The sequence below is a fragment of the Dermacentor variabilis genome, chromosome 11 (genome assembly GCF_050947875.1).
Source record: "Dermacentor variabilis isolate Ectoservices chromosome 11, ASM5094787v1, whole genome shotgun sequence".
NCBI classification, from domain to species: Eukaryota; Metazoa; Arthropoda; class Arachnida; order Ixodida; family Ixodidae; genus Dermacentor; species Dermacentor variabilis.
The window spans coordinates 96,801,197-96,825,969 of NC_134578.1; the positions used below are offsets into that span (position 1 = coordinate 96,801,197).

General features: G+C 44.6%; 1 protein-coding gene across 1 annotated transcript in view; it reads right to left on the bottom strand.

Moving 5' to 3' along the window:
* Positions 1 to 1,593: 1,593 nt before the first annotated feature.
* The window catches only part of LOC142563387 (uncharacterized), a 37,891-nt gene continuing 14,711 nt past the window's right edge, over positions 1,594 to 24,773 (bottom strand). Inside the window, exons 3-4 of the mRNA XM_075673944.1 lie at positions 5,110 to 5,295; positions 1,594 to 2,908 (exon numbers count right to left, since the gene is read on the bottom strand). Of these exons, the coding sequence (XP_075530059.1) occupies positions 2,592 to 2,908; positions 5,110 to 5,295 (503 nt within the window). The 3' untranslated portion in view covers positions 1,594 to 2,591. The remainder of the gene's footprint in view (positions 2,909 to 5,109; positions 5,296 to 24,773) is intronic.

The window sequence follows — 24,773 nt, forward strand, 5'->3', positions numbered from 1 at the left end:
TACATTATTACCCTTTTACAATACAAAAGCCACTCTAACCATGACTAGATGCTTAGCGAACCATAGAAGATGCAGTAACAAAAACCGATTTGGCCGCCAACTTGACGTTCACGCACCACCACGCCTTGACGTCGTATGATGGTGTCTGCGTGGACCTAGTTAATTCTTTATCAGTTAAGATGGACTACATTGTATTATAAAAGAGACAATAACAGAACTTATAAAGTTTCACGAACTTTTACCAAGCTACAATTTCCCGAAAATGAGAAAATACTTTGAAATCCACTATGTTATGCAGACGTAGCTGCACCGAGGTTTTTCGCCGCAAATTAAAAATAAAGAAACACGGACTTAATCGCCACTTTTTTCTTGTAATAACATATTACAGCAAAATTAATAAAAATATAGCTTTAAAATAAAATGTTCCCGGTACTAATCTGGTGCTTCACATTAGTGTGCCTTTAAGTTATGTCACCACCTTTGAGAAAAAAGTTTACAATTTTATCCCAAAAGTCATAAGTGTATTGTTAATTTCTAAGGCTTAGGTAGTTGGAACCTTTACAATAAAGAAGTGAAACTGTGAAAAAGAAAATTAGATAAATCAAAATTTGCTGAAAAATGGGTGTTTCGCCAACAGTCACAACTACAAAATGGTAGGTGCGATTCAAAGGCGATTTAGTGGGTACATAACCAGGATGATCTGTGCATTTAACCATCAGGATCGCCACATCCCTCCCCCCCAAGCTAAGGTGAGATATAAAAAAAACTGAAAGATTTACATCCGGCATATTTTCTTTTCGAACAATCGGCCCATGGCATAAAAAGTTATCATCCGTTCTTAGTCATTCTGCTTCAATGCACAACCTAAGTATAATGAAACACACAAAATTTTATGCACTATACTTTATTAGAAGGAAAGTTATCGCTGCTCGATTACTACAGGATGCAAAAAATCACGCTTTCAGAAAAATAGATTTAAAGATTTCATGCAGATGTCCAAGTAATAAAAAAGCATTAAATATGTCTAAAAGCCACCAGGCTCATTGCTTGGGCCTTCCTTAGGAGCAGCACCATCTCCTTTTGTTCCAGCTGAAGTGCACAGTTTTTTCTTGCCTGTTTTGTGTGTCCAGCTGACTCGCGTGCCACCTTCCTCACACGGCTACTCCCTGGTGTGGCATGCCGTCGCGTGTAGTAGCCAGGTTCGATGCCTGCCTGCTTCAAAATGTCCAATATGCCCCTGTTTCCATCACTGAACTGTGCCATGGAATCACACAGCCCAAATAAAAGAATGGGAAGGCTTACGTGTAGATCTTAGTGATCCTCTGCCAAAGCATCCCATTGAAACACTCATTACCATTTTGAGTTTTTCCATGCAGCCACTTTAAAAGTTCGTCAGAGCAAAGGTCGCTGTACACGGTGTTTACCTTATCCAGTATTTCATTGGGAAGTCCTCCCTTATGCTTGTAGCCGCCCTTCTTCAGTGCTTTTGCTCGGTTGAAGATGCACCAGGTCAACTCCTTGAGGGCAAAGACCCTGTCTGTGGCAGTTGACTATGGAGCTACAATGAAATAAGCTTGCTTGCTTCATAGCTGTTAGGTTTCCAACATTAGGCCTGATGGCAATTCCATAACAAATTTGCAGCTGATCTACGACATCTCAGTTTTCTTCTGCCTTCAAGGCCACCATCTGTCTTCTTTAGCTTCCTTAGGCGTCAGCCGACGAGTTCCTGCACATGTCCTATACATTCAAGCTTCTGAACGCTCTTTACCATATATATATTTCACTGCAGCATGGCTTTTCAAGTTGTCGTCACCATAGAACTCCACATACACCTATGGTGCAGTTACATTCAAGGGGTGAATCGCACCACCGAACGGCTTCTAAGCCTACTTTATAATAAGCTAGGAGGTCCATAGTCATCTCCCTTCACAGTCTTCTGTGCCATAGCTCAAGAGGGGAAAACATTAAACAAAGAAAAAAACATGACATGACGCGGTGTCTAATGTTGCTGGTGTTTTCTGCACCAAATACCAGACAGTCCTCGGAGCTGGGGGATCATAAAAACTTTATTTGACAATAAGAATGCAACTCCCTTATTTCAGGGTGTTTTCCTTGCACAGGATACTTAATGCTATATTGCCTGTGAAATTTACGAAGGTAAAGTGTAATTGATGAGCACTCAAAACATCCGAAGCAGCAATCGCATAGATTAGAGGAGTCCCATGGAGACAAGAAACATTTTAGATTTGCTTCGTTATATCCATATAATTCTTTATATCCGTGTTTGCTATACCCAGGTATGAATGTTGAATATAAATAGCCCACCTCTACAATACAAAAACATTACCTTTATTTACATTATTCCCCTCATAGTACCAGATTTCTTTTTAGTAAATTTAGCAGGAAACGTTCCACCCTTAACAAATGACACCTTTTTTTTGGTAACAACACATGCTGGTGCCATTGGTGGATGACTAACAAAAAGAAATTCATGGGCTCATTGGAGACTGCGGTTCTGACGACACTTGCAGTCGAAGCCCAAAGGGTGCCATCTACAGCACCACGCTGCCGACATTAGCTGGCTGGGCCTGTCATCTGCGTCCGGAACTGTGCGGGTTGTTGTGCGTGCGTATGTGCACCTTGACATGGCTACGCCGTGTGAAGGCGGCGGGGCAGACTGGGCAAGAGAAGGACCGCTCGCCAGTGTGCGTGCGCATGTGGCGCACCACATGCGAGTTGGTCACGAACCCGCGGTTGCACAAGCGGCACCGAAAGGGCCGCTCGCCCGTGTGCACTCGTTCGTGAACCACCAGAGAGGCTCGTTGTCGAGTCGCATACGGGCAGTAGATGCACTGGTACCGCAGGGCCCCTGCTGGCCGAGGCATCTGTGTGGACTCCTGCGGGTAATCTACGTGCGGGAACGAAAGGTCGGGTCAATAATGAAAGGGATGCTAAGAAAAATGAAGACAAGTCGAGCTGTGTTAGCTGTGATGCCCAAGGTATCATATATGCTACACTGAATTTCATTGCTTGAAATTCTGATTTAGGAACGGGAACCTCAATGTGAAGCCCAGACTGGTTCTGATATGCAGGATGAAGTTTCCAGCTACGAATAGTTCAACGAACCGAATACCAATAATTACTGTACTATCAAACTTACACAGCTCAAATAACATTTCATTCTTTTTTTAGAGTGATGCTTTTTTGAGCACCACTAAACAAGTTCACATGTTGACATCATCGTATTCGTCACTGGCTGCCTCTGTGAGAAGAAGCTATCACTACTCCAGAAATAAGAATGGTTTCCGTCGCGATGCTCTTCGTGGTTCCACCAATGAGAGCGGATATTTTAGTCGTACAATGCAAAGTGTACCTGGGGTATATAAAAACGGAATAAAGACCTACTCAAACATCCACTAACATAATCTGAGGATGAAGAGGAAGCATAATGCAGGTGTAATGATATTAATGAATGAATTCCTGCGTTTTACATGCCAAAACCACAATTTGATTACAAGGCATGCCGTTAGTGGGGAATTCCAGATCAATTTTAGCCACCTGGGGATCTTTAACGTGCCCCAATGCACGGGATGTGGGCGTTTTTGCATTTTGCCACCATTGAAATGCAGCCACCATGGCCAGAATTCGATCCCGTGGCCTTGTGCTTAGCAGTGCAACACCAAAGTGGCTAAGCCACCACGGCGTGTAGGAGTAATGAAACATAAGAGTGATTTGGGGCTATAATTAATGTGAGGTGGCGCAGGGAACTTGGAAATACTAATGGTGCCAATGCTGTTTGCAAGTGCAACTCTGTGCTTAAATCGGAAATCTTTGCGATGTTAGATGTTAACCAAAGGTCGGTGAGCCAGTTGCCAGATTTACCGGTGTTTTTACTGATGAGCCTACGGTAAAACCACAAAGGAGACTGTGCAGGATGAGATGGGTTGGGCCTCTTTTGAAGTCAAAGAAAAGCAGAGCAAAATCAATTTAAAGAAAGAGTCAGGAACACGGACAACAGTAAATGGGTGGCTAATGTCTACAAATATCTGTATCTCAAAAATTACTAAAACCTAATCTAATGATGATTGTCAACCTTATTGCAATTAGCACTGAAGCAAGGTTGCGACATACCATATTACTACCACCATATGTGATATATTACTACCACCATCATATGTGAGGTGTGTATACAGCCAGGCTCTTATCTCGCATATTACTCAGGACATGTTGTGCCAGGGAATGGCACTGACGCAGAAATCCGCACCCGGCACGTGTCCAATATTTATTCAGACAAGATTGTCTAAATATGGATTGATATGTGTGGATATATATGGCCTGGGTTCAATTCCACCCAGCACCAGAGAAATATTTTTAAAAAATTTCGTCATTGAAGAGTAGAACATACCTACTGGCACATGCCTAGTACAAGGTCAACCCAAATAGGTAGCGAAGCTTCAGGTAAAAAGCAGTTCAGAATAAATTGTTACCGACATCAGCAAGGGCGGTCATGGGAGCAGTGACTGAAGCGCAACTATGTTTGGAGGGAACAAAGACAGGAAAAGAAAGAAGCGTTTCTTATTTAAAGCAAGACACAGATTCATTCAACGAAAACAAAATTCATAATCAATTTTATACATGTGTGACGAGTAAAGAAAGGACATCTGTATTTTATTTCATTATTATCAATAAATACCATTTTTCAATGCCCTTCGTAAGAGGGGTATTGACGCCGCTATCACTTGCAATGCAATGCAGCTTTTGAAGTGTGTGGAAAGGTGTGCTTGTAAAGTTCACATGTTAGAATACGCTTTCCTCACACGTTTTGCTGTTTTGCTTGCCGACATTTGTCTGAATTTGGTGACATGCATAGCTCTATCGTTTCTTAACATGTTCAGTCGAAAGTACTGAGTTACAACCTCCAGATAATTGTTTTGTAAAGGTGTTTATTAGTCATCGACATTTGGGACCGACCGTTAGAGCAGGGCATGGACTCCCAGCACGAGTGGCATTCACGAGCAAGAGCGCTGAAGAAGATGACCCACTATATTGTTTCAATGCTTCCCTACAATTACCTCCAGGAACGAAAAGGGAGCCACCCGGCGACCCAACAGCTTGTCACTATGAGTGGGACATAGTAGGTCTTGAGGTGGTCGATGATGACAATGTTTTGTCCACGACGGCGCATGACCGAAGATGGTTGAACGTGATCGACCGGAGATGTGCGTTCAACAACGCGGTAGGGACCTTCATACTTGGGCAGTGGTTTCGACGACAGCCCAGGTGCAGTGGAACGGACTGAAAGCCACACAAGCACTCCAGGGAGGAACATCGGTGCAGAATTGGTGTCACTGCGAACGCTCGTTTGGCGCTCTTGGTCATTTCAAGTAAAGGCCCACGCGAGACCGCAACGCTCTTTAGTATGTCTGGCTGTGGCAGAAATAGGCACACATTCAGATGCATCTGGCTTGCACAAAAGGATTGTGTTGATTTTGTGCGACGGCTGCCGGCCATACAATAAGAAAAAGGATTAAAAGCCAGTGGTGCTCTGGGTGGTGGTATTGTAGGCATAGGCTGGGAGGGGCAGAATGGCATCCCAATTTGTGTGGTCGGAGGCGACGTACATTGCGAGAATGTCACCAAGTGTACGGTTAAAGCGTTCTGCGAGGCCATTGGCCTGCTGATAGTAAGCAGTAGTTGTGTGGTGCATAATGTGGCACTCTTTGAGGATGGTTTCGACAGCTTCCGACAAGAAGACACGTCCGCAATCGCGGACCATGACGCAGTATGAATCGGCGAAGCAGGAAGACAACATCACAGGCTGTAGCTACCAGAAGAGCGGCAGTTTGGCGTATTGCGTGAGGCGGTCAAGAGCCACGATGGCCCAGCGGTTAGCAGCAGATGTCAGGGGAAGTGGCCCATACAAATCGCTGCCAGCGTACCCGAACAGCCGGGTAAGGCACAGTAACGGTTGCAGACTGGCTGGTTAGGGGCGCAATGAAGATTTCCAGCGCTGAGAATAGACGCATGAGCAAATGAGCTTCTGAACGTAGCTACACATACCGCGACAGTAGTGCAGCTGTGAAATGTGCTGGTAAGTTTTAAATACTCCCGAGTATACGCACGGGTGGTCAGAGTGGTATGATGTGCATATTTCAGAATGCAGACTGTGCGGTACTACTAGCAACCACTGGCATCAGTGGAGTAGGTCGTCACAAATGGCGAAATGATGGGCTTGACGATGATGATGATGTGTGGTGTTTTATGGCGCAAGGGCCAGGTTTGGCCAAAGAGCGCCATGACAAATGGTAATGTTAACGATGTATTATGGATGACATGCACAATGAATTCCTCATGGTAGATGTGATATGGCTGTAAAAGGGCCTAAAACGGCCGCGGTAATTGGCGTAGAATATATACGTGCTAATATAATGACGCTGACTGGGTAGTGACGTGGGCTATGGCAATGGGCTTTCGTTAGAAACATGATGCAACAAAACATAAAAATGAAACCAGAGTTTCAAGAGAGCCCTTGAATGCAGGCCTGTTAGTCATGTGGTAAAAGTTGCCTGGCCAAATGATTTTCAGGGTGACGGTTTTGGCTAAGAAATCTAAAACTATTTGCAGATTGAAGAATGGTTCATCGCTAAGGAAAAATGCAGGGTGAAGAGATATATTTTCGCGATATGCAGAAGGGAAATACTTTTTACTCTCTGTTTTTATTGCATGGCACTAAATAAGAACATGGAGGACTGTGAGACTATTGCTGCACTTAATACAAGCTGGAGGGTCGCCCCCAGTCAAGAGATAAGAGTGAGTACCGTATGTGTGTCCTATCCTCAATCGTCAAAGAAGTACTTCCTTGTACCGTGCTGTTTTCCCATATATCCAGTTCGCCAATGTTCTTTTTATTATGTGAGGCTTATTCATTGCTTCGGTATCTCACTCGCCTTGCCAATGATTCCTCAATTTACGGCGTAGAAAAGGCTTTAGGTCTCTGGCAAGAATGGGGATATTTCCATCTGCGTCGCTAAAAGTTACTGACCTAGCGCTTTCGTCAGCAGCTTCATTGCCTTTTATACCTTTGTGACCAGATACCCAGCATGTGACAATCACTTGATTGCACATACATAGGTAGCACAACAGACGGTACAGCTCAGTAAAAACTGAGTTCTTATATTTGCTTGGACTAAGTAGGGCTCTGACTACACTTAATGAATCATTATACACAATAGCCCTAGCATGTTTGGTGAGCCTTGTGTTTTGAATAGGCGATAGTATAGCGTAGGCTTCCGCTGTAAAAATACTTGTGTGTGGATTCAGTGCCCCGGATATTGCAAATTAAGGTCCCAGAGTTGCGTAGGAAACTCCTTTAGAGGACTTGAAAGCGTTTGTATAGTATTCTGTACAGGAGTACTTCTCCTGAAGTTCACGAAAATGGAATTGTATATGGAGCTTCTGCTGTCTTCTTAGATATCTCTACGAAAGAGACTTCACATTCAATGGTCTGCCATTCACATGGTGGGAGCAGGCGAGTGGGTGCCATTAGGACATTCTCTGCGACTAAGACACCTGTTTCTTCAGCCAGTGTTTTGAAACGAAGATTCAACGGAGCTCTAATAGCTGGGCGGTTAAGATATAGCCTGGCAGTAGATACTTCACGAATAGATGAGTGACATGGATGCTGCACGTCAGATTTAACCTTAAGAGCATAGGAAAAAGTTAAATATGTCCTTTGGAGATGTAATGACCATTCATTACACTCCACATGCAGGCTTTCTAAGGGACTTGTCCTAAATGTGCCTGTAGCCAGGCGTATACCCAAGTGGTGAATGGGATCCAGCCTCTTCAAAGCACTACGCGCAGCAGAGCTATATACCATAGCTCCGTAGTCGAGGCGGGACCATATAAGGCTTTTGTAGAGGCTCAAAAGGCATCTCGTGCCAATACCCCAAGATGTACGGTACAAGAGCTTCAGTATATTCATTGTCTTCAGACATATCGCTCTAAGATACCAAAGGTGAGGGACAAATGTTAATTTCGAGTCAAAGATGATTCTTAAAAGTTTATTTTCGTGGCTGACAGATAGCGACTGTCCATTAAGATGAACAGCAGGGTCAGGTAATATACCTCTCTTTTCTTTAGAAAATAAAATGCACGTGCTTTTTGGGGGTTTAACTTAAATGATTTTTCGACAGCCCACTTAGATATCTTGTTTAGGCCAGGCTGTACATGTCGCTCACAGATAGAAATATTGCATGATTTAAATCCTATCTGTACGTCATCCGCATACACTGAATAAAACATTGTTCGTGGCATGACCCTACACAGGGAATTCATTTTTACGATGAATAGGGTGCAGCTCAGCACACCACCTTGTGGCACACCTGTCTCCTGCGTAAATGGACGAACTAACACTTTACTAACCCTCACACAGAACGTACGATTCAAGAGGTAGCTTTGAATCACTTTCAAGACATTCCCTCTGACACCCATACCAGCCAGATCACGAAGAATTCTAAAACGCCAAGTTGTGTCATATGTCTTCTCCATATCTAAATATACCGCTAATAAGAGCTCTTGTGCACAAAGGCATCTCAGATATTCGCCTCCGTGCGGACAAGCTGATCTCTCGTAGATATACCCTCCCTAAAACCACACTGCAAGGGGTCTAGTATTTTGTTCCTTTCAAGATAGTGAATTAGGCGTCTGCTTACCATTTTCTCCAATAGTTTGCATAGGCAGCTTGTCAGGGCTATAGGCCTGTAGCTGCTGGCCGAAGTCAGATCTTGCCCTCTTTGAGAATAGGAATTAAGACTGCTTGCTTCCAGGCAGATGGAATATAACTGGCAGATAATATGACATTAAAAAGTGAAAGTAGTGTTTTCTGTGTTTCAGTGTGTAGGTATTCGATCATCTCATAAACTATTCGATTGCCTCCAGGAGCTGACTTATTGCAACAGTTCAGTGCAGCGTGAATTTCCCTCATGTTAAATGGTTGGTTGTAAGGTTCATTTTTATTTCCTTTCTGATCCAGAGGCTGTCGTTCTGCTTGTCGCTGATATCTTAGAAATGTATCTGAGTAATGGGATGAACTCGAAATGTACTGAAAATGTGCCCCTAGCAAATCAGCTTGGTCCTCAATAGTGTCTCCTTGTGTGTTAACTAACGGTAGAGGATAAGTTTTGCGGCCTTTTATTTTGTCGACCCTATCCCAGGCTTTCTATTCGTCTGCATGTGAATTGATGCTACTGATGTATTTTTGCCAACTTTGCCGTTTAGCCCAGCGGCGTGTTCTTCTACCTAGTGACCATATTTTCTTGAAATTGATCAGATTCTCGGCAGTAGGAGAATCGCGAAGATGACTCCATGCCTCATTTTGATTTCTACGAGCTTCCTTGCACTCCGCATTCTACCACGCGAAATGTCGTTTGGAGGGCGATCTATATGATTCAGGGATACATAGTGACACCCCATCAACAATAAATGCTGTCAGATATGCCACTGCATCATCAATAGGAACTGCAGAGATGTCTTCCCACGTCATGCGGGAGAGTTCTTTATAACGTTTCCAGTCGGCTGACTCAACTTTCCAGTGGGGGACACGTGGAAAGCATTCATCCCGTTTTGTTGATTTTATGACTATTGGAAAATGGTCGCTCCCATATGGATCTTTAAGCACGTTCCACTCTAGATACGGTACGAGTGTACCAGATGCAACGCTTAAATCGATCGATGAAAATGTTTTGCTTGCCACGCTATAGAATGTAGGCTCTTTATTATTTAGTAGGCATGCACCTGTAGTGAAGAGGAAGCTTTCTACTGTATCCCCTGGCATCACAACAACAACCTACCCAAAGGGTGTTGTGTGCAATAAAATCTCCGACGACAATATACGGTTCAGGCAGGTCATTAATAAAGCTTTGAAATTCTGTTTTTGAAAGATGGTAGTTCGGGGGGATGTATAGTGAGGAAATTGTTACCAGTTTATTAAACAGTATCGCACGAACTGCAACTGCCTCTAGGGGTGTTTTAAGCTGCAATTGCCGGCAAGCAACACCCTTATCTGCAATTATTGCCACTCTGCCAGACGAGGCAAGGGCGTCGTTGCGGTCTTTTCGCCAAATGGCATACTGCTGGAGGAAGTTCGTGCGTGAAGGATTAAGATGTGTTTCTTTGACACACAGCACCTCTGGATTGTACTTATTTAAGAGTTCCTTACTGTCGTCTAGGTTGTGGAGTAAACCCCTGACATTCCATTGTATTATCCGTGTATCCATAATGTATGTGTTTTGTGCTGTGTGTCTAAGAAATATAGGTTATATCAGCTCACGAGACCTTTCCAGGCCCCACGATAAAAGATCTCTCTTTCTTCCCGGCGCGTTTGAAGGAGCTGTGCCGTTTCTTGGGCGTCTGAGACGCCGGATTTGTGCTCGTATCCATCACCTCGTCTGAGGCGATGGATACTGCCCGCAGAGCGGGCCCTTTCGCGGGAGTGGTGGGCCGATCTGCACGGGCAGTGGCCCTGGGCGGGTGGCGTGACTGCCGTCCCTCTCCGAGTGACTTGGGCGGCCCGGCGCGCCACATCGGTGTAGGAAGGACTGCACTGACTGTTGGAATAGAAACGCTTGCGTGCATCTGGGAAAGTCAGACTTAGTTTCACCTCGAGTTCTATTATTTGTTTTTCTTTTTTCCACGAAGGGCCGGATCGTGAGTAAGCAGGGTGGTCTCCTTCACAGTTAGCAAAGTGGGTTACTGAACTGCAAACATCAAAAGAGTGTTCGATGGAGCTACACTTGGCACAAGTAGCACGCCCTCTGCAGGTTTGTGACCCGTGCCCAAAACGCTGACACTTAAAACATCGACGCGGGTTTGGAATGTATGGTCTGACACGTAACTTGCAGTAACCGGTCTCGATTGATTCAGGAAGAATGCTGCTTCCAAAAGTTATGATTATATGCCTAGTTGGCATTTCTTTGTCATCTCGTCTTGTTTTAATCCTTTGCACCTTGACAACGTTCTGTTCTTACCATCCTTCTAGTAATTCAGTTTCACTGAGTTCGAGACAGTCATCTTCCGAGATGATCCCGCGCACCGTATTCGTCATCCTGGGTGGGCCTACTGAGACGGGGATGTCCCCAAATGCTACAAGTTTTGAGAGTGTGCCGTATTGTGGCTTGTCGCGAACTTCGAGAAGCAGATTGTAATAACCGGTATGGACGCAGCAGCAGCTTTTGCAAGATTCCTTTATTGCACAAAAAACAAGGGTTTATGTAGGCACGATGCATCGCTTATCCGCACACGTTCGATGGGTTTAACAGGGAAGACATGCGCACAAGATAGCCAGCTCAATCACGCCGCTCTGTTATCACACACATCACCGCTTCCCATCTTTGTTACTTTATAACCTGGACCTATTGCTTCAGTGGGAGATTTGGGTACAAGAAAAGGTGCTATCGTTCAGACTGTCTCCGTTTCGTGTTGACTATGAACAACGTGGTATTTCGGAAAGGACTCTTTAGGTTGCATAAAAAGGCTGATTGCTTCACCGGTGCACCCCATCTCCAAGGAGCGATTAGGCAGTGGGGTAAAAGCGCTTGCCATACAAAGTTTGGAAATTCGACTACGATGGTGGCCAGACACCACCGAGCCCAACAAGGGGACGCTATAAGGTCGGGAGAATACCTGCAGACGCCAGCCATTCATCGCTGCTATAACCTAATATAAAATACCCAAGTTTCGATAATTACACCAGGTTAACCATTGCCGGCCAAGAATACGGAAGTGAGAACAAGTGATAAGAAGACAGGAAAGAAGAAACAGCGAGAGAAAAAGCAAAAGATTGAAGAGGGGAACAGGAAAAGGCGACTGCCCATTTCCTCCAAGTGGGTCAGTCTGGTGGGTCAGTCTGGAGGTGCCGTCTGTGTGAAGCAGAGGCCGAAGAGGTGTGTTGCCTTCGCCGGGAGGCCTCTAACGTCCAAACACCCAGCATCGGCTCAACCCCCAGGATCCCCCTTTCTCCATACACGGCTAAGCCGCGCACGGTTACACGCGAGAGGGGCCAACCCTCTTATGCTCGGTACGTGGTGTCCCAACACACCAAACGCCTGCTGACGAAGACGCCCCTGCGGAGGATGGGCTTGACGACATAACGTGCGAGTGGTTGGTTGTGCCGATGGATCAGAGAGCAAGTCTATCAGTGAGGTGATTGAGTGGTCCTTGTGCTGTTCGAAAATTATGCTGCAAAGGTCAATGGAAGAAATGGCAAGCTGGGATATGGAGCAGCGGGCATTGTCATCGGGCAAGGAAGAGCGCAAGAGGGCGTCGGCATCAGAGTGCTGAAGGTGGCCGTGACTACATCAAATGGACGGCCATACAAATAAGGCCTAACTTGGTGAGAGCCCAGATAATGGCCAGGCATTCTTTTTCTGTGGCAGTGTAATTGGTCTCAGCTTTCACAAGCATACAACTTCCATAAGCCGGGACATATTCAGGAAACTCCTGTTTGCGCTGGGCAAGAAGAGCGCTGAGGCCAACAACGCTGACGCCTGTGTGCACCTCGTTAGGGGCTGTCAGGTCATAATGGCACAAAATTGGCGGATACATTAGCAAACGACGGAGCTTTGTGAATGCCTCGTCACACTCAGAAGACCACGAAGTGAGAGGCCCGCTGCTGGAAGAAGTTTCATCAGGGGTGATATGATAGCGGCAAAATTCCAAATGAAGCGTCTGAAGTCGGAAGACCGACTGACGAAACTGCGCAATTGTTTGACGGACATTGGCGTAGGGAATTCGGCGACGGCTCGAAGTTTGGCTGGATTGGGGAGAATTCCATCCTTGGATACGACGTAACCTAGAATTCTCAGCTGCCGAGCAGCAAATCGACACTTCTTGAAGTTTAGTTGTAGCCCTGCATTTGTTAAACATGTTAAAACAGACTGGAGCCATTGAAGGCGCATGGTGATGTCAGGAGCAAAAACAGCAACATCGTCAAGATAGCCCGAGCACGTGTGCCACTTCAACCTGCGAAGAACTGTGTCCCTCATGCGCTCGAATGTTGTGGGCACATTACAAAGTCCAAAAGGCATTACGTTAAATTCGTATAAGCCGTCGGGTGTGACAAAAGCTGTTTTCAGTTGATCAACAACTGCCATGGGTTCTTGCCAATATCATGAGCGCAAATCTAGAGATGAAAAGAATTCTACATCTAGTAGGCTGTCAATCACATCGTCTATGCACGGGAGAGTGTAGAGGTCCTTGTGAGTGACCTTGTTCAGGCGGCGGTAGTCCACACAAAACCGCACAGAACCACCTTTCTTCGTAACTAGAATGACAGCGGATGTCCATGGACTGTTGGAAGGTCGTATCACCTCGCGGCGAAGCATGTCAACTTGTTGATTACACGACGTACCGCAGGAGATTCATGATACGGACGTTGCCGCAAAGGCGATGGCGGGCCAGTATCGATGCAATGTGTAACAGTTGGCGTTTGGCCCAGGATAGATTGCCCTACATCGAAAAAAGAACAAAATTCTTCTAGAAGGCACGAAAGCCGAGACCGCTGGAGCAGTGTAAGGGCATCGGCAATAGAATAAACGAACACGTCACTGTAAGATACGTCACACGTAGAAACAGCACTGAGTGCACAGGAACTAGCCCAGCAATTGTCATTTCGCATTTCCATAACTTGCATGTCTTCGATCGCTTCTGCAATGCCAAGACATGCCCTTCGGAGCAGCAACACAGGGTGTGGAAACGGTTTGCAAACGAAAATGGTGCTGTATCCCTGTGTTTTGTCCACTGTCGCAAAAGGAAGCAGCAGACCTTTTCCGAGTGAGAAAGTGATCAGATGGAGACAGTAGTGCAACAGCATCTGATACTCCGCTGCAGGACAAGGGCACAACCATTGACGCGTTCGGAGGAATGTGGGTGTCGACTTACACAAGTAATTTCTTCGAAAGCAAAGAATTGTTTGTGAGCGGCAAATTTAACAGCGGCGAGAGTTCTATTTCGGCGCATGTGCAATGAATAACGGCTTTGTGGCGCGAGAGAAAATCCCAGCCGATGATAACGTCATGATAGCACAATAATGATGAATTCTATGGCATATAGAGCGTCGGCAATGACAACACCAGCAGTGCAAGCCGCCATGGGGTGAACATGCTGAGAACTGGTTGTACAGAAGGACAGTCAAAAAAGGGGCGTGTTGACTTTCCAAAGTAAGCGGGAAAGCTTAGCATTCACAACACATTCGGTGGCTCCAGTGTGCACGAGTACAGATGGGCGAACACCGTCAACAAACACTTTGATTACATTCAAGGGACTGCGGTGAGGACTTTCAAATTTCGACGTTGCAGCCCTTGCCTCTTGAACTGCGATGATTAGTTTTTCTCATCCCGAGTCACTAGGCGAGGTCACATTGGCGACAGTGAGCAACGACATGGAGAAGGTGAACGGCAGGTAGTTGTGGTCAGGCGCAATGTTGGTCGCATAGCGGACGGAGGCTGTAATATGGACAGTTGGACTGGTTTGTCACGGGTGGTGCAGCGCTAGGCAACTGCACCCGATTCTAGGCTACTGCACCCGATTACAAAAACGTGCGACATGACCAGCATAGCCGCACGCAAAGCACATTGGCCGGCTGTCGGGAGTGTGCCAGCGGCTCACCGGGCAGCTCCCATCCATGTCACTGGATGCATTGTATAGAGCGGCTGCTGAGATGACTGCACAACGGTGACCTAAGCTGGTGGGTAAAATGGTTAGAACACAGAAAATAAACAAATTGGAAAGTACGCAAAGTAACCTAAGAAAGCTAACAGCATTAAAGGCGTGGTCACAGAATGGAGAAAGAGGTCAAAAAAGTTGTCAACCAAGTACAGCGCTATTGAAAGCGCAAATAGACAACCCAGTGTCAGCAAAAACAAAGTGAGAAAAACGGACAGTAAATTGGATGCAAAGGATGGAAACAAAAAAGAGCAGGGAGATTTACAATTACAGCAATGAAAAAATCTGTAGGAAAAATCTGTACAATAAAATAACATAGCAGTGTCTTGCCATACTTAAAACCCGAGCTGGCTACCCTGAGGAAAGAAACATACCAGAACAAATATTCGCATCAGCATAAGGTATGTGCCTGCTGCAGCAAAAATCTGGAAACGACTCGGCACATCGTAATGGAATGCAAAGGTATTTACCAAGCAAGACCTGTAGGGAGCGTCCACCTTACAGACGCGGTGGGATTCAAAGTGCATGGTAGCATTAAGCGGTCAGCAGTTGAGATAAGCGAGAGACATTTAAAGAACTGGTGGAAAAAAATACAGGGACGGGATTCACAGAGCTGGAGTCATTACAGGCATAGGTAACTGTAGAATAGAGAGGTAGAGGTTTTAATGAGGAGAGAAAATATCAAAGGAAAATAAGCAAAATTTTAACAAGACTGGTGGCTGATATGATGCATTAGGCAGATATACATTCCTGAATGGTCACCGCCAGATGCCTTCTTTTCTAATCCAAGTAGTGATCAGTTTTGGTATTATATGCTGCCTTTAAGAGTGGCCCATACTGTACATATTCATGGGTCTGCAGATGGAAGTTCTGCCAGTGTTCTTTCATTCTTTCTGTCCACCTAGCGGCAACTGTGTACTTCAGCAAGCACAAACTAAGAAACAAACCTTTTTAACACTACCGGATGCACATCTGCTCTACACAATACATGACCTGCCCGCCTCTCAGAGCAACTAAAATATCATCTGCCCCAGTTTACTCGCTGGTTCATACCACCACTTTCTTAACACTACATCCACAGCTTTTCATTGTGCTGCTCCTTAGCGACTTCTGTAACACGTTACGTCACAGGGTTTGTACAAGTCTCAGCGACAAAAATTCAAGAATATTCGAGGACTTTCAAGGCCCTGCCAAAGCTTCTTCAAGGGTGAAGGGTGTAGTAATTTTTTACCATAACGTTTCCAAAGCACAATTGTTAAACTTGGATACAACAAAGTCAGCAAAATCGGCAGTTTACTTCATTACGATATCTTTGAACGTATAATTCGCCACAGCGCATAATCCGCACCCCAAATTACAACAGCCCAGAAAGAAAAAGCAATATCCCGCTTTTAATCCTCAGAAGTAACTGCATACAACACTGCTCAAATCTTTGCAAAAACAGTCTTCATTTGCGGATTCACGACTCGCCTACGTCGTACCTTTGGCCAGCGGCTCTGTTCCCCCATTCTTCGGCGATGCTGACAAAGCTGGATTCACATGCCGGATGTTATCACGGATGAATCAGTCACATGATATCTCATGTGAATCACATCACTACGGAGCTAGCATTCGCACGACAGCGGATGGCAGTGTGGACGGAGAAGCCCTCGCATCAGCAACAGTGACGAAGCAAACACGACGGAGCCGGAAATACCAACGATGACATGGCTCACCACTGTATCGCAAGGCACTTCTCACAGACTGAGGGAGTGCCACGTGTACTTCTCGCTAATACTAATCGCAAAATGGCGACCTGTAAAGCGGAGGAAAATGGGCAACTGTAAAAGAGGGGCAAATTAGCTTCAACAAGTATTGGTGGGGAGAAGGTTGGGCTCCCTAGGAGATAAAACTTTGAATAGCAGAGAGCCTTGCCTTGAGGTGCAGCTTCACGGCAACACAGTGGCGAAATTCGCATATAATCTGCACTCTCACTTCCTGTTCACTTTTTTGAAAATTTTGGTGCATGCACACGCTCCCGGAGCTCTCAGTCTCTCCCGGCGAAGCTCAGCTGCCACCACTTCTAACCAGTTCGTCGTGACACTACGGAGTACTACTCAACACCACAACGTGTTACTGCAGAATACCCAATGCCACGACATGCTCCTGCAGAATCACATCTGGCGCCACACATACCTGCTCCATTTAGTTTCAACCGCGACCGATCCGTCTGCTACGCCTGCGGTTTCCAAGGACATATTGCGAGCTTTTGCGGCCACCGCCCGCTGCGAGTGCCACATTTTTCCAAATACACAGCTCATGTGCACGAAGACGCGCCTGTGCCATTTGGAGTCCATCCTCTGGGGCAACAGTGGTCATTGCCCCAGAATACGACTTTTCTGTTGCTTATAAGAGCGGTCGGCGCCACGCAGATGCCGACTGCTTATCTCGTCTTCCCTCGCAGGGCAAGGGCACTGATGATGACGATTTTGACAACTACTTAACTACAATCTCATCGGACTTTCCTGACCTTGCCGTCTTCAAGAACTAAACACTGCGCGATCCTTCACTAAATCCGATTATTGATGCAACCCACAGATCTGAACGGGCTACGCCATTTGTGATTTGTGATGGTCTGCTTTACCACAAGAATTATTCAAACGGTGCTCCACTGCCGCTCGTCGTCCCGAAATCCCTGCGCCTTGCTGTACTGCGGGCCATGCGCGGCAACCTTACATCTGGCCACCTTAGAATCGCTCGAACGCTCCACCGCCTCCGACAACGTTTCTGTTGGCCTCAATCGTGGAAGACAACTAAACAGTATGTCGCCAGCTGTGATGTCTCCCAACGTCACAAACAACTCATTGCAGCTCCTGCAGGAACTCTGCAACTGGTTATACCACCGACTTCACCTTTTGAGAAAGTGGGTATAGATGAACTCGGTCCTTTCCCCAAGTGTTCCACTGGCTGCCGCTGGATAATTGCTTGCTTAGATTATTTAGCACATTATACTGAAACATTGGCACCTGTCTCAGCTACAGCATCCGAGATTTCGGGGTTTCTTCTGTATTCGATTGTCTTCCGCCACAGAGCTCCTCACGTGGTGGTAAGTGATCACGGCCGGCAGTTCACCACTGACATCGTGGAAGATTTGCTACCCTTTATGGAACTCAATATCGTCATGCCACGCCTTACCATCCGTAAACCAACGGTCTAACCGAGCGCACCAATCGTACCCTCGTCAACATGCTTTCAATGTATGTCTCAGCGGATCGTAACAACTGGGACGCCGTATTACCGTTCGTCATATATGCCCTCAACACAGGCAACCATGACGTCACAGGATACGCACCTTTCTTTCTCCTCTACGCTCGCCATCCTCAAAGCTTTCTCGACACCATTCTTCCTTTTTCACCTAACGGCGATGCTCCTGTCACGCACATATTGTGTCGTGCCGAAGAAACACGTCGACTTGCCAAGCTCAGGAGCCTATCATCGCATGTTCTTGCTAAGGCTTGCTACGACGCACAACATCTGCCCGATGTGCACAACATTTGCCGCCGGTGACTTTGTGTGGCTGTTGACACCGGTTTGGAAAAGGGGACTTTGCCAAAAGCTTCTCTCCAAGTATTCAGGCCCGTTCGTCATTCCCAAATGCTTGAGTGAAGTGACCTACGTCATCGCTAAGGTGACGGCTGATAACCGCCCTTCACGCAAGATGCAAGTTGTCGCCGTCGCACGATTGAAACTGTACCATCAACGTGCACTCCGACCAGCTCAGTAAGCTTCATCTGTCCCGGAGGAAAATGCAACGTCTCATCGGAGGAGGGTGGGAGAAGAAAGAAGGAGCAGCGTGACGTTTGTAGGTGAACGGCTGTTTCAGACCGTCGCAAGTCTTCTCTACACTTTTAACTCTAAATAAATCCATTCTAGATACGTTAAAATATTGAAGCACTATCATTGTAGACTTCCCGATCGAAGCACTACCAATCATGTAGTTCCCTAACGCACTTGGCAAGCTTCGTCTGCACTGGAGGAAGATGTTACATCGCACAGCAGACCCGAAGAATAGCAGATTGAAGAACGGCGTGAAGTACAGGGAATGCTTAACTACCCATACTCTTGTCTCTATGATCCCTCATTCATCTTGTAAATATACCCATCTCATCCGTAATATTATTGTTCTAGGGTGCTCCGAGCATGAGGCCCGCCAGTATTTCTTCAAGGAGTTAGAGATCTAGGACCTTTAAGGCAAGAAAATTAATTGTGAAAAATATTCAATTGGTATTCATTTAACAAATTCTACCTTGGCTGTCACTGTGTATATTAAATACCATGACCTCTAAAAAGACATGATTCCGTTAATTCCCAGCTTTCATCAAATTCCACTTGCACCTAAAATGCTTATTTTCCAACCAATGTATTTTTCTATTAGCCTATTGTTTGCTGTGCTGTATTCTAGTAAATAAATCAAATCAAACCAATCTAATTAGTTTGAAAATGCCTATTTGTGTGCTTCCTATGACGGCTTTCTTCTCCCAACATTTTACAATTTCCTTCGAGGTTTGACAAGTTGTGAAATACGTGATGTTGATGAGAAGCTTGCCTACCCGTCTCCGAGGGCCTTGCAGTTGCAGCATTGTTGACAGTCGCAGAGAAAGATTGTTCCGTCAGATCAGCGAATGGGGAGCATACTTGCACTTGCTCCATGCCCAATCCTTCAAATATCAAAAAATAATAATAATGAGAACAGACTAGCGCAGTGCAAAATGGTCTGAACTTGAGCTCCTTGGTACGTCTTCACGACGGGAAAATGAGCATGCGAGTAAAGCACGAGAGGGCATGCTAATAAATTGTAGTTAATAAAACGTATAGGGGTGGGCAAACAGTAGTTTTTGAGACCAAATCAAATGCGAATTGAATAGTGCCTGAAGCGAATCGAACATTGAAGGCTTTTCAAATAGTTCTTGAATAAAGATCAGTCATTTTAGATTCATATAAAACAATGTTCACATCCTGGTATACATAAGACCAGGAAGTTTTCGTCGTTACATTACACGTTGAATTGTTCATTAAAAGCATGAATGAAGCATAAGTAATAAAGAAGCAGTTCGTCCACGTATTGAGCTCCTCGAATATTGCCAATGACCAGAGTAATGCCAGTAAAGTTTGCGGTTTCCTGAGCAATGCAGCCTGCTCCAATACATAAGTTCTTATGTCGTATGCCTACACAATGCCCGCAGAAAGGAAAATTATCGTACTTTTGCCCTAATTTTGTACTTTCTTGTGCAGAGTTGACACATGGCAATATTTAGAAACTATTAAAAAATATATGTATTCACATGTACTTATGTATAGTCACTATTCAATTTGAGGAACAAATCGAATAGGACACTACTATTCGATTTGTTATTTGAATGCTTCGAACCATCGCACACCCCCAAAGACATGCACAAAATTGGCCACTCGTTGCGTAAGATATGAACGCGAACCTATGTTCTACCAGATGTGTATTGTGTGCAAGTATCGCAACATTGCGTTCATGAGATCTGTGAGGCATTCACTGTGCAATGCAAGAGGCCCTGCTTTGTCAGCATGCTGTCAGTTGCCTCGAGTGACAAAGGGATGGGCAATGTCCGCGACTTGAGCAATCGGACACTCCCGAATACTTTTTCCTCTAAGAACACACATGCGGTTTCGGGTTGCTTCTTTAGTGCGCTCACTTGTTTTTTTCAGTATAATATATATATATATATATATACATATATAGATGTTCTGAAAAAACAAGTGAGCGCACTAAAGAACCGACCCGAAACCGCATGTGTGTGTATAGGTATATATATATATATATATATATATATATATATATATATATATATATATATATATATATATATATATATATATATATATATATATACACTCACGCACACTGCGGTTAGAAAATAAACACACTTGTTGGTGGTGAGCACATGGTCCTGTCCTCTTTTATCTCGTTTCTCAAGCCGTTCGTCATAAGAGCGCCAATCATAAACAACTGTGATGGTACACTGCTCCCTAGTCCGCCGAATCCAATCATATAGTGCGTCTTCGAAGTTGGCACAACCTATCGACTTTTTTATAGGTTTGCGAAATCATAAAATTAGAAAACAATAAACAAAAACAAGGAAACCAATACGTATAGTACAGATGAAAGCAAAATTACAAAGATACGTTCAGTGATCACAAACAAACGCACACAAGAACTTCCAGAACAGCAATAACGCTTTGTCCTCTGTCGAAGTTTCTGTGGGCTACATAACCCTAACGCTCACATGGTTGGAAAATAATCTTGTCAACCAAAGTAGCAGACAGAACTGGTGAATCCACTACGTCCTTCACAAACATCTCAGCAACAGTATATCAACAGTTTGTTTGGGCTCATTGATCTGACAACATATCTTCAAAAAATAGCAATAAAATATTTGGGCTAGAAGCAATCCAGTCCTCTAGCGGTCTCCTGTCTTTTACACAGTTGTGCTTAAGGGTTGCTTCTAATAACATAAGTAGCAATAGAATGTGTGCTAAACTTCTATAATCCACACACATTTTACTGCCACCATTAAAATGAAATACAGTTAAACCTCGATATAACGAACTTAAGTATAACGAAATTCCTAATATCACGACGTATTTACCTTTTCGTAACCTCTTGTCCACAGAACTCCATGTAATTAGAACCTCAATGTAAAGAAGTGTGTTTGTATGTGATTTCAATATATTGAAATTTCACTAGCAAAAGAATGCCAAGACAATAAATGGAAACTTTCGTGGACGCAGACAGTCAAACGATCAAATGAATTAATTATAAGCGGCAGCTTACAAGCGCACCTCTCAAATTGCACACGGCGCGGCAAGAGCGACCGCCAAGTCAAGCCGATCCATGTTCTGTATAAAGTCCAAGTGCCATAAAATGCCATCACGCCCCGCACACTTTGTGCTTTAGATGCGAGTGAAAGTGTGCGAAGATGAGAAAGAAAGATGCTGGCAACACGCATGAGTGCCATACACGAGGGGCGGGGCAGAGGGGTGGGGGAGGGGGAGAGTCGGTGCGCATGTGGAACTTGTCTCAGCCATGGCTGCGCATGGCTGTTAGCGTGGCTGAGTGCTTACGCAGCCGCGAAACCTGCTTTTTAGAGGTAATCTGGCGTGTGTGCGCAAAGAGTGCTTGTGCAGAGACAGCGTGGCATCACGTAAGCTGTCTTCCCGCTCGTTTAGTATTGAAGGTTGCGTATAATCTCGAGTTTTGGTGACCCGTTAGAGCGAGAGGCAGATGAAGCATTCGCTCCCCACTGTCGGCGCTTCTCATGATATCGTCGTCTCAGCGTGGGCGACGCTATCAGTTCACGGGGGCGGAGTGCACGCGAACACGGGGCTGGCTTCGCTTAATTCGCACCGCCTATGTGAACATATCGTCGGCATGGAATGAAGCCGTATCATTCGTCGTCGACTCCCAGATTCATCAAAACGAATTATTTTCTTATTCAAGTTAGCGTTTTTCAATTGCCCGATAATTCGGAAAATTCTGCAGCAACTTTCCATGCAAGAAAAATCGATCAGCGACTGTACTCATTTGCATGAAAGGTCGAATTTCAATACAACGAAATTTCGATAAAATGAAGCAAATTGCCGATTTTACTGTATTATATCGAGTTTTAACTGTATCAACTAGTGGCAACGTTTTGTGGAGCGTACTCAATCAAAATAGCTAATTTTATTCTGCAGCCATGTACTCTTATCTGTTGTAGGGTTGGCACGTTTGCAAAGAAAAAAAGATATGGCGAGGGGGGCAGCATGTTTTTTGTTAAAAGTATGGTATGCAAAAATACAAACAAAATGAAAGCAAAACAAACATGCAACACACCGCATACAACCTTTGCATGGTCGAAATTTTCGGAAAGGTTTCGTATAAAACAAGGTAAGCTTTTTAAATTTCCATGATGTTCTTGCATATTATTTCTCTGTAAGGCATGTCAATAGTCTACAAACAATCCAGTAAAACATACAAATATGGATGACATAACGCACGATGCAGCACTCTCACCAATATGCACATATATACTCGGTGCACACATCCTAGCTGTCAGATTTGAAGGTACAGACATTTAAAAAAAGAAACTAAAGGATGGATGGTTTTGCCTTGCAACTTTGTATAATATGACGGTGAAATGTTTTAGAAATAGGAAATAAATTCATTTGGGAAAATAGAGTAGCCTGCTACATGATTCAATGCCCACCAGTACTTTTCCATCTTCCCGCATTCCATCTTTCCATCGGGAGATGGAATGCGGGAGATGGAATTTCCATCTCCCGCATTCCCCGTCTCTTCACCAGTACTTTAGTGATGTAACTCACAATTTATTGATTTAAGCAGAAGCCAAGCAACAGCAAATGATGTGCCGGTGCGAGAATCGAACAGGCAGCCATCACCGAGACGAAGACCTGTCCGGCCACAACCAGACAGGCCTGCGACCAGACAAGTCACAACAGTAGTAATAATAGTTTTGTTGTAATAAAAGGGAAATAGGATCTAGGAAATAAAAGACTACAAGCACCATACCTCTCTCACACCTCAGCGTACATCCGACACGTACCGCAGCCATGATAAAAATGCAGGTGAAGAGATAAAATAGAAGAGTGGAATGTTACAGTAGATGTAGAAAAAGGATTTTAAAAACTGAGAAAGGGAGGAACGCACTAAAGAAAAGGACATGATACACAGTGACGCAAGTTTCAATGTAAAATATTGCTTGGCTCGCTCTTCATGTTTTCCTCCACCGGTTCCGAATAGCCCGAGTCAGAGTCGCACATTACACACCACACTATAAGAGGCAAGCTTGTTTACAACACACGAAAGGAACAAAACAACAGATTATTCGCCAAGAAAAAAATTTGTGAGTACTCGAAAGCTGTGCAACCCCACATAATAACGACCACAATCTTCCTCCTGTCTGGAAGTGACACCTGCAATCATGGAAGAAGAGAAATCTGATTTCAGAACACTGAAAAAAGTATGATTTCCTAAAGCACTATAAAAGTAACAGGGACACTAAAGAGAAATACGATGACAAACCAAAGAGAGATTTGCACGGTCCAAAGTGCCATCTTTACAGAGAACTGAACTTTCATCGGAAAAATGGCATATACCTAGGAAAGGATATGTGGCACCACTGTGAAAATGCTGAAGTAAACACAACCTTATGCGTACAGTTGATAATTTAAAAAATTCCACTGAGCACCTGGTAGATTACACTTCATCCAGCTTGGCCATTTTTGCCACCCTCTCTCAATGAATCTCTTCACTTAAACTTAGCAATAGTGCACAACAGCAAATGGTGGCCTCCAAGACTGCTGGCACTGCTACATGAGATGTGCAAAATATGGCAGCCATAAAGTCATTTCCGGTGTCTCAAATCTCTTCCAGTGACTGCAGTCTGCAGAAGCTTGGTCTACGAGATTCGTTTACAATGTTCTGAGGAAGCTGCCATTGGATAGTGCAGTGTGGATGAAATCTAGTATTTAATGAGCATGATTTAAAGCATAACGATTATGCAACCTCATTCACCAAAAAGTTTTTCTGTAAACAAACTTTTTAGTATAGATGAAGCGCTACAATGTTTCCAGAAGGGTGACAGCATAGTAAACTGATCTGAAACTTCCTTATAGTGCCCAATAAATAAACGTTCCTATGCTGACTGCAATGCAAAACTGCCTTGTGCTACAGGAGAAAAATTTACAGGCAAAACAATGTCAAAGACAAGAAAACATGCAAAAGTCAATGTACATAACTGCGAAAAAGTAAAAATGCACTTACGATGATGCAGGTTACAAACACTGCAACAGCGCAAAGAAAAGCACCACCTGTTGCAGAAAGAGCTACAATGGGTGGCACAAATAAGTCTGACAACTGAAGTAGTTTTAACGCGCATGACATAAAGATGCATTACTCTTTTACTGAAAGGAAAATAAGATTCCTAGATATATCGTGCTACGACTAATATTAACATATATCTTTAAAGAACCTTTTTATCTCA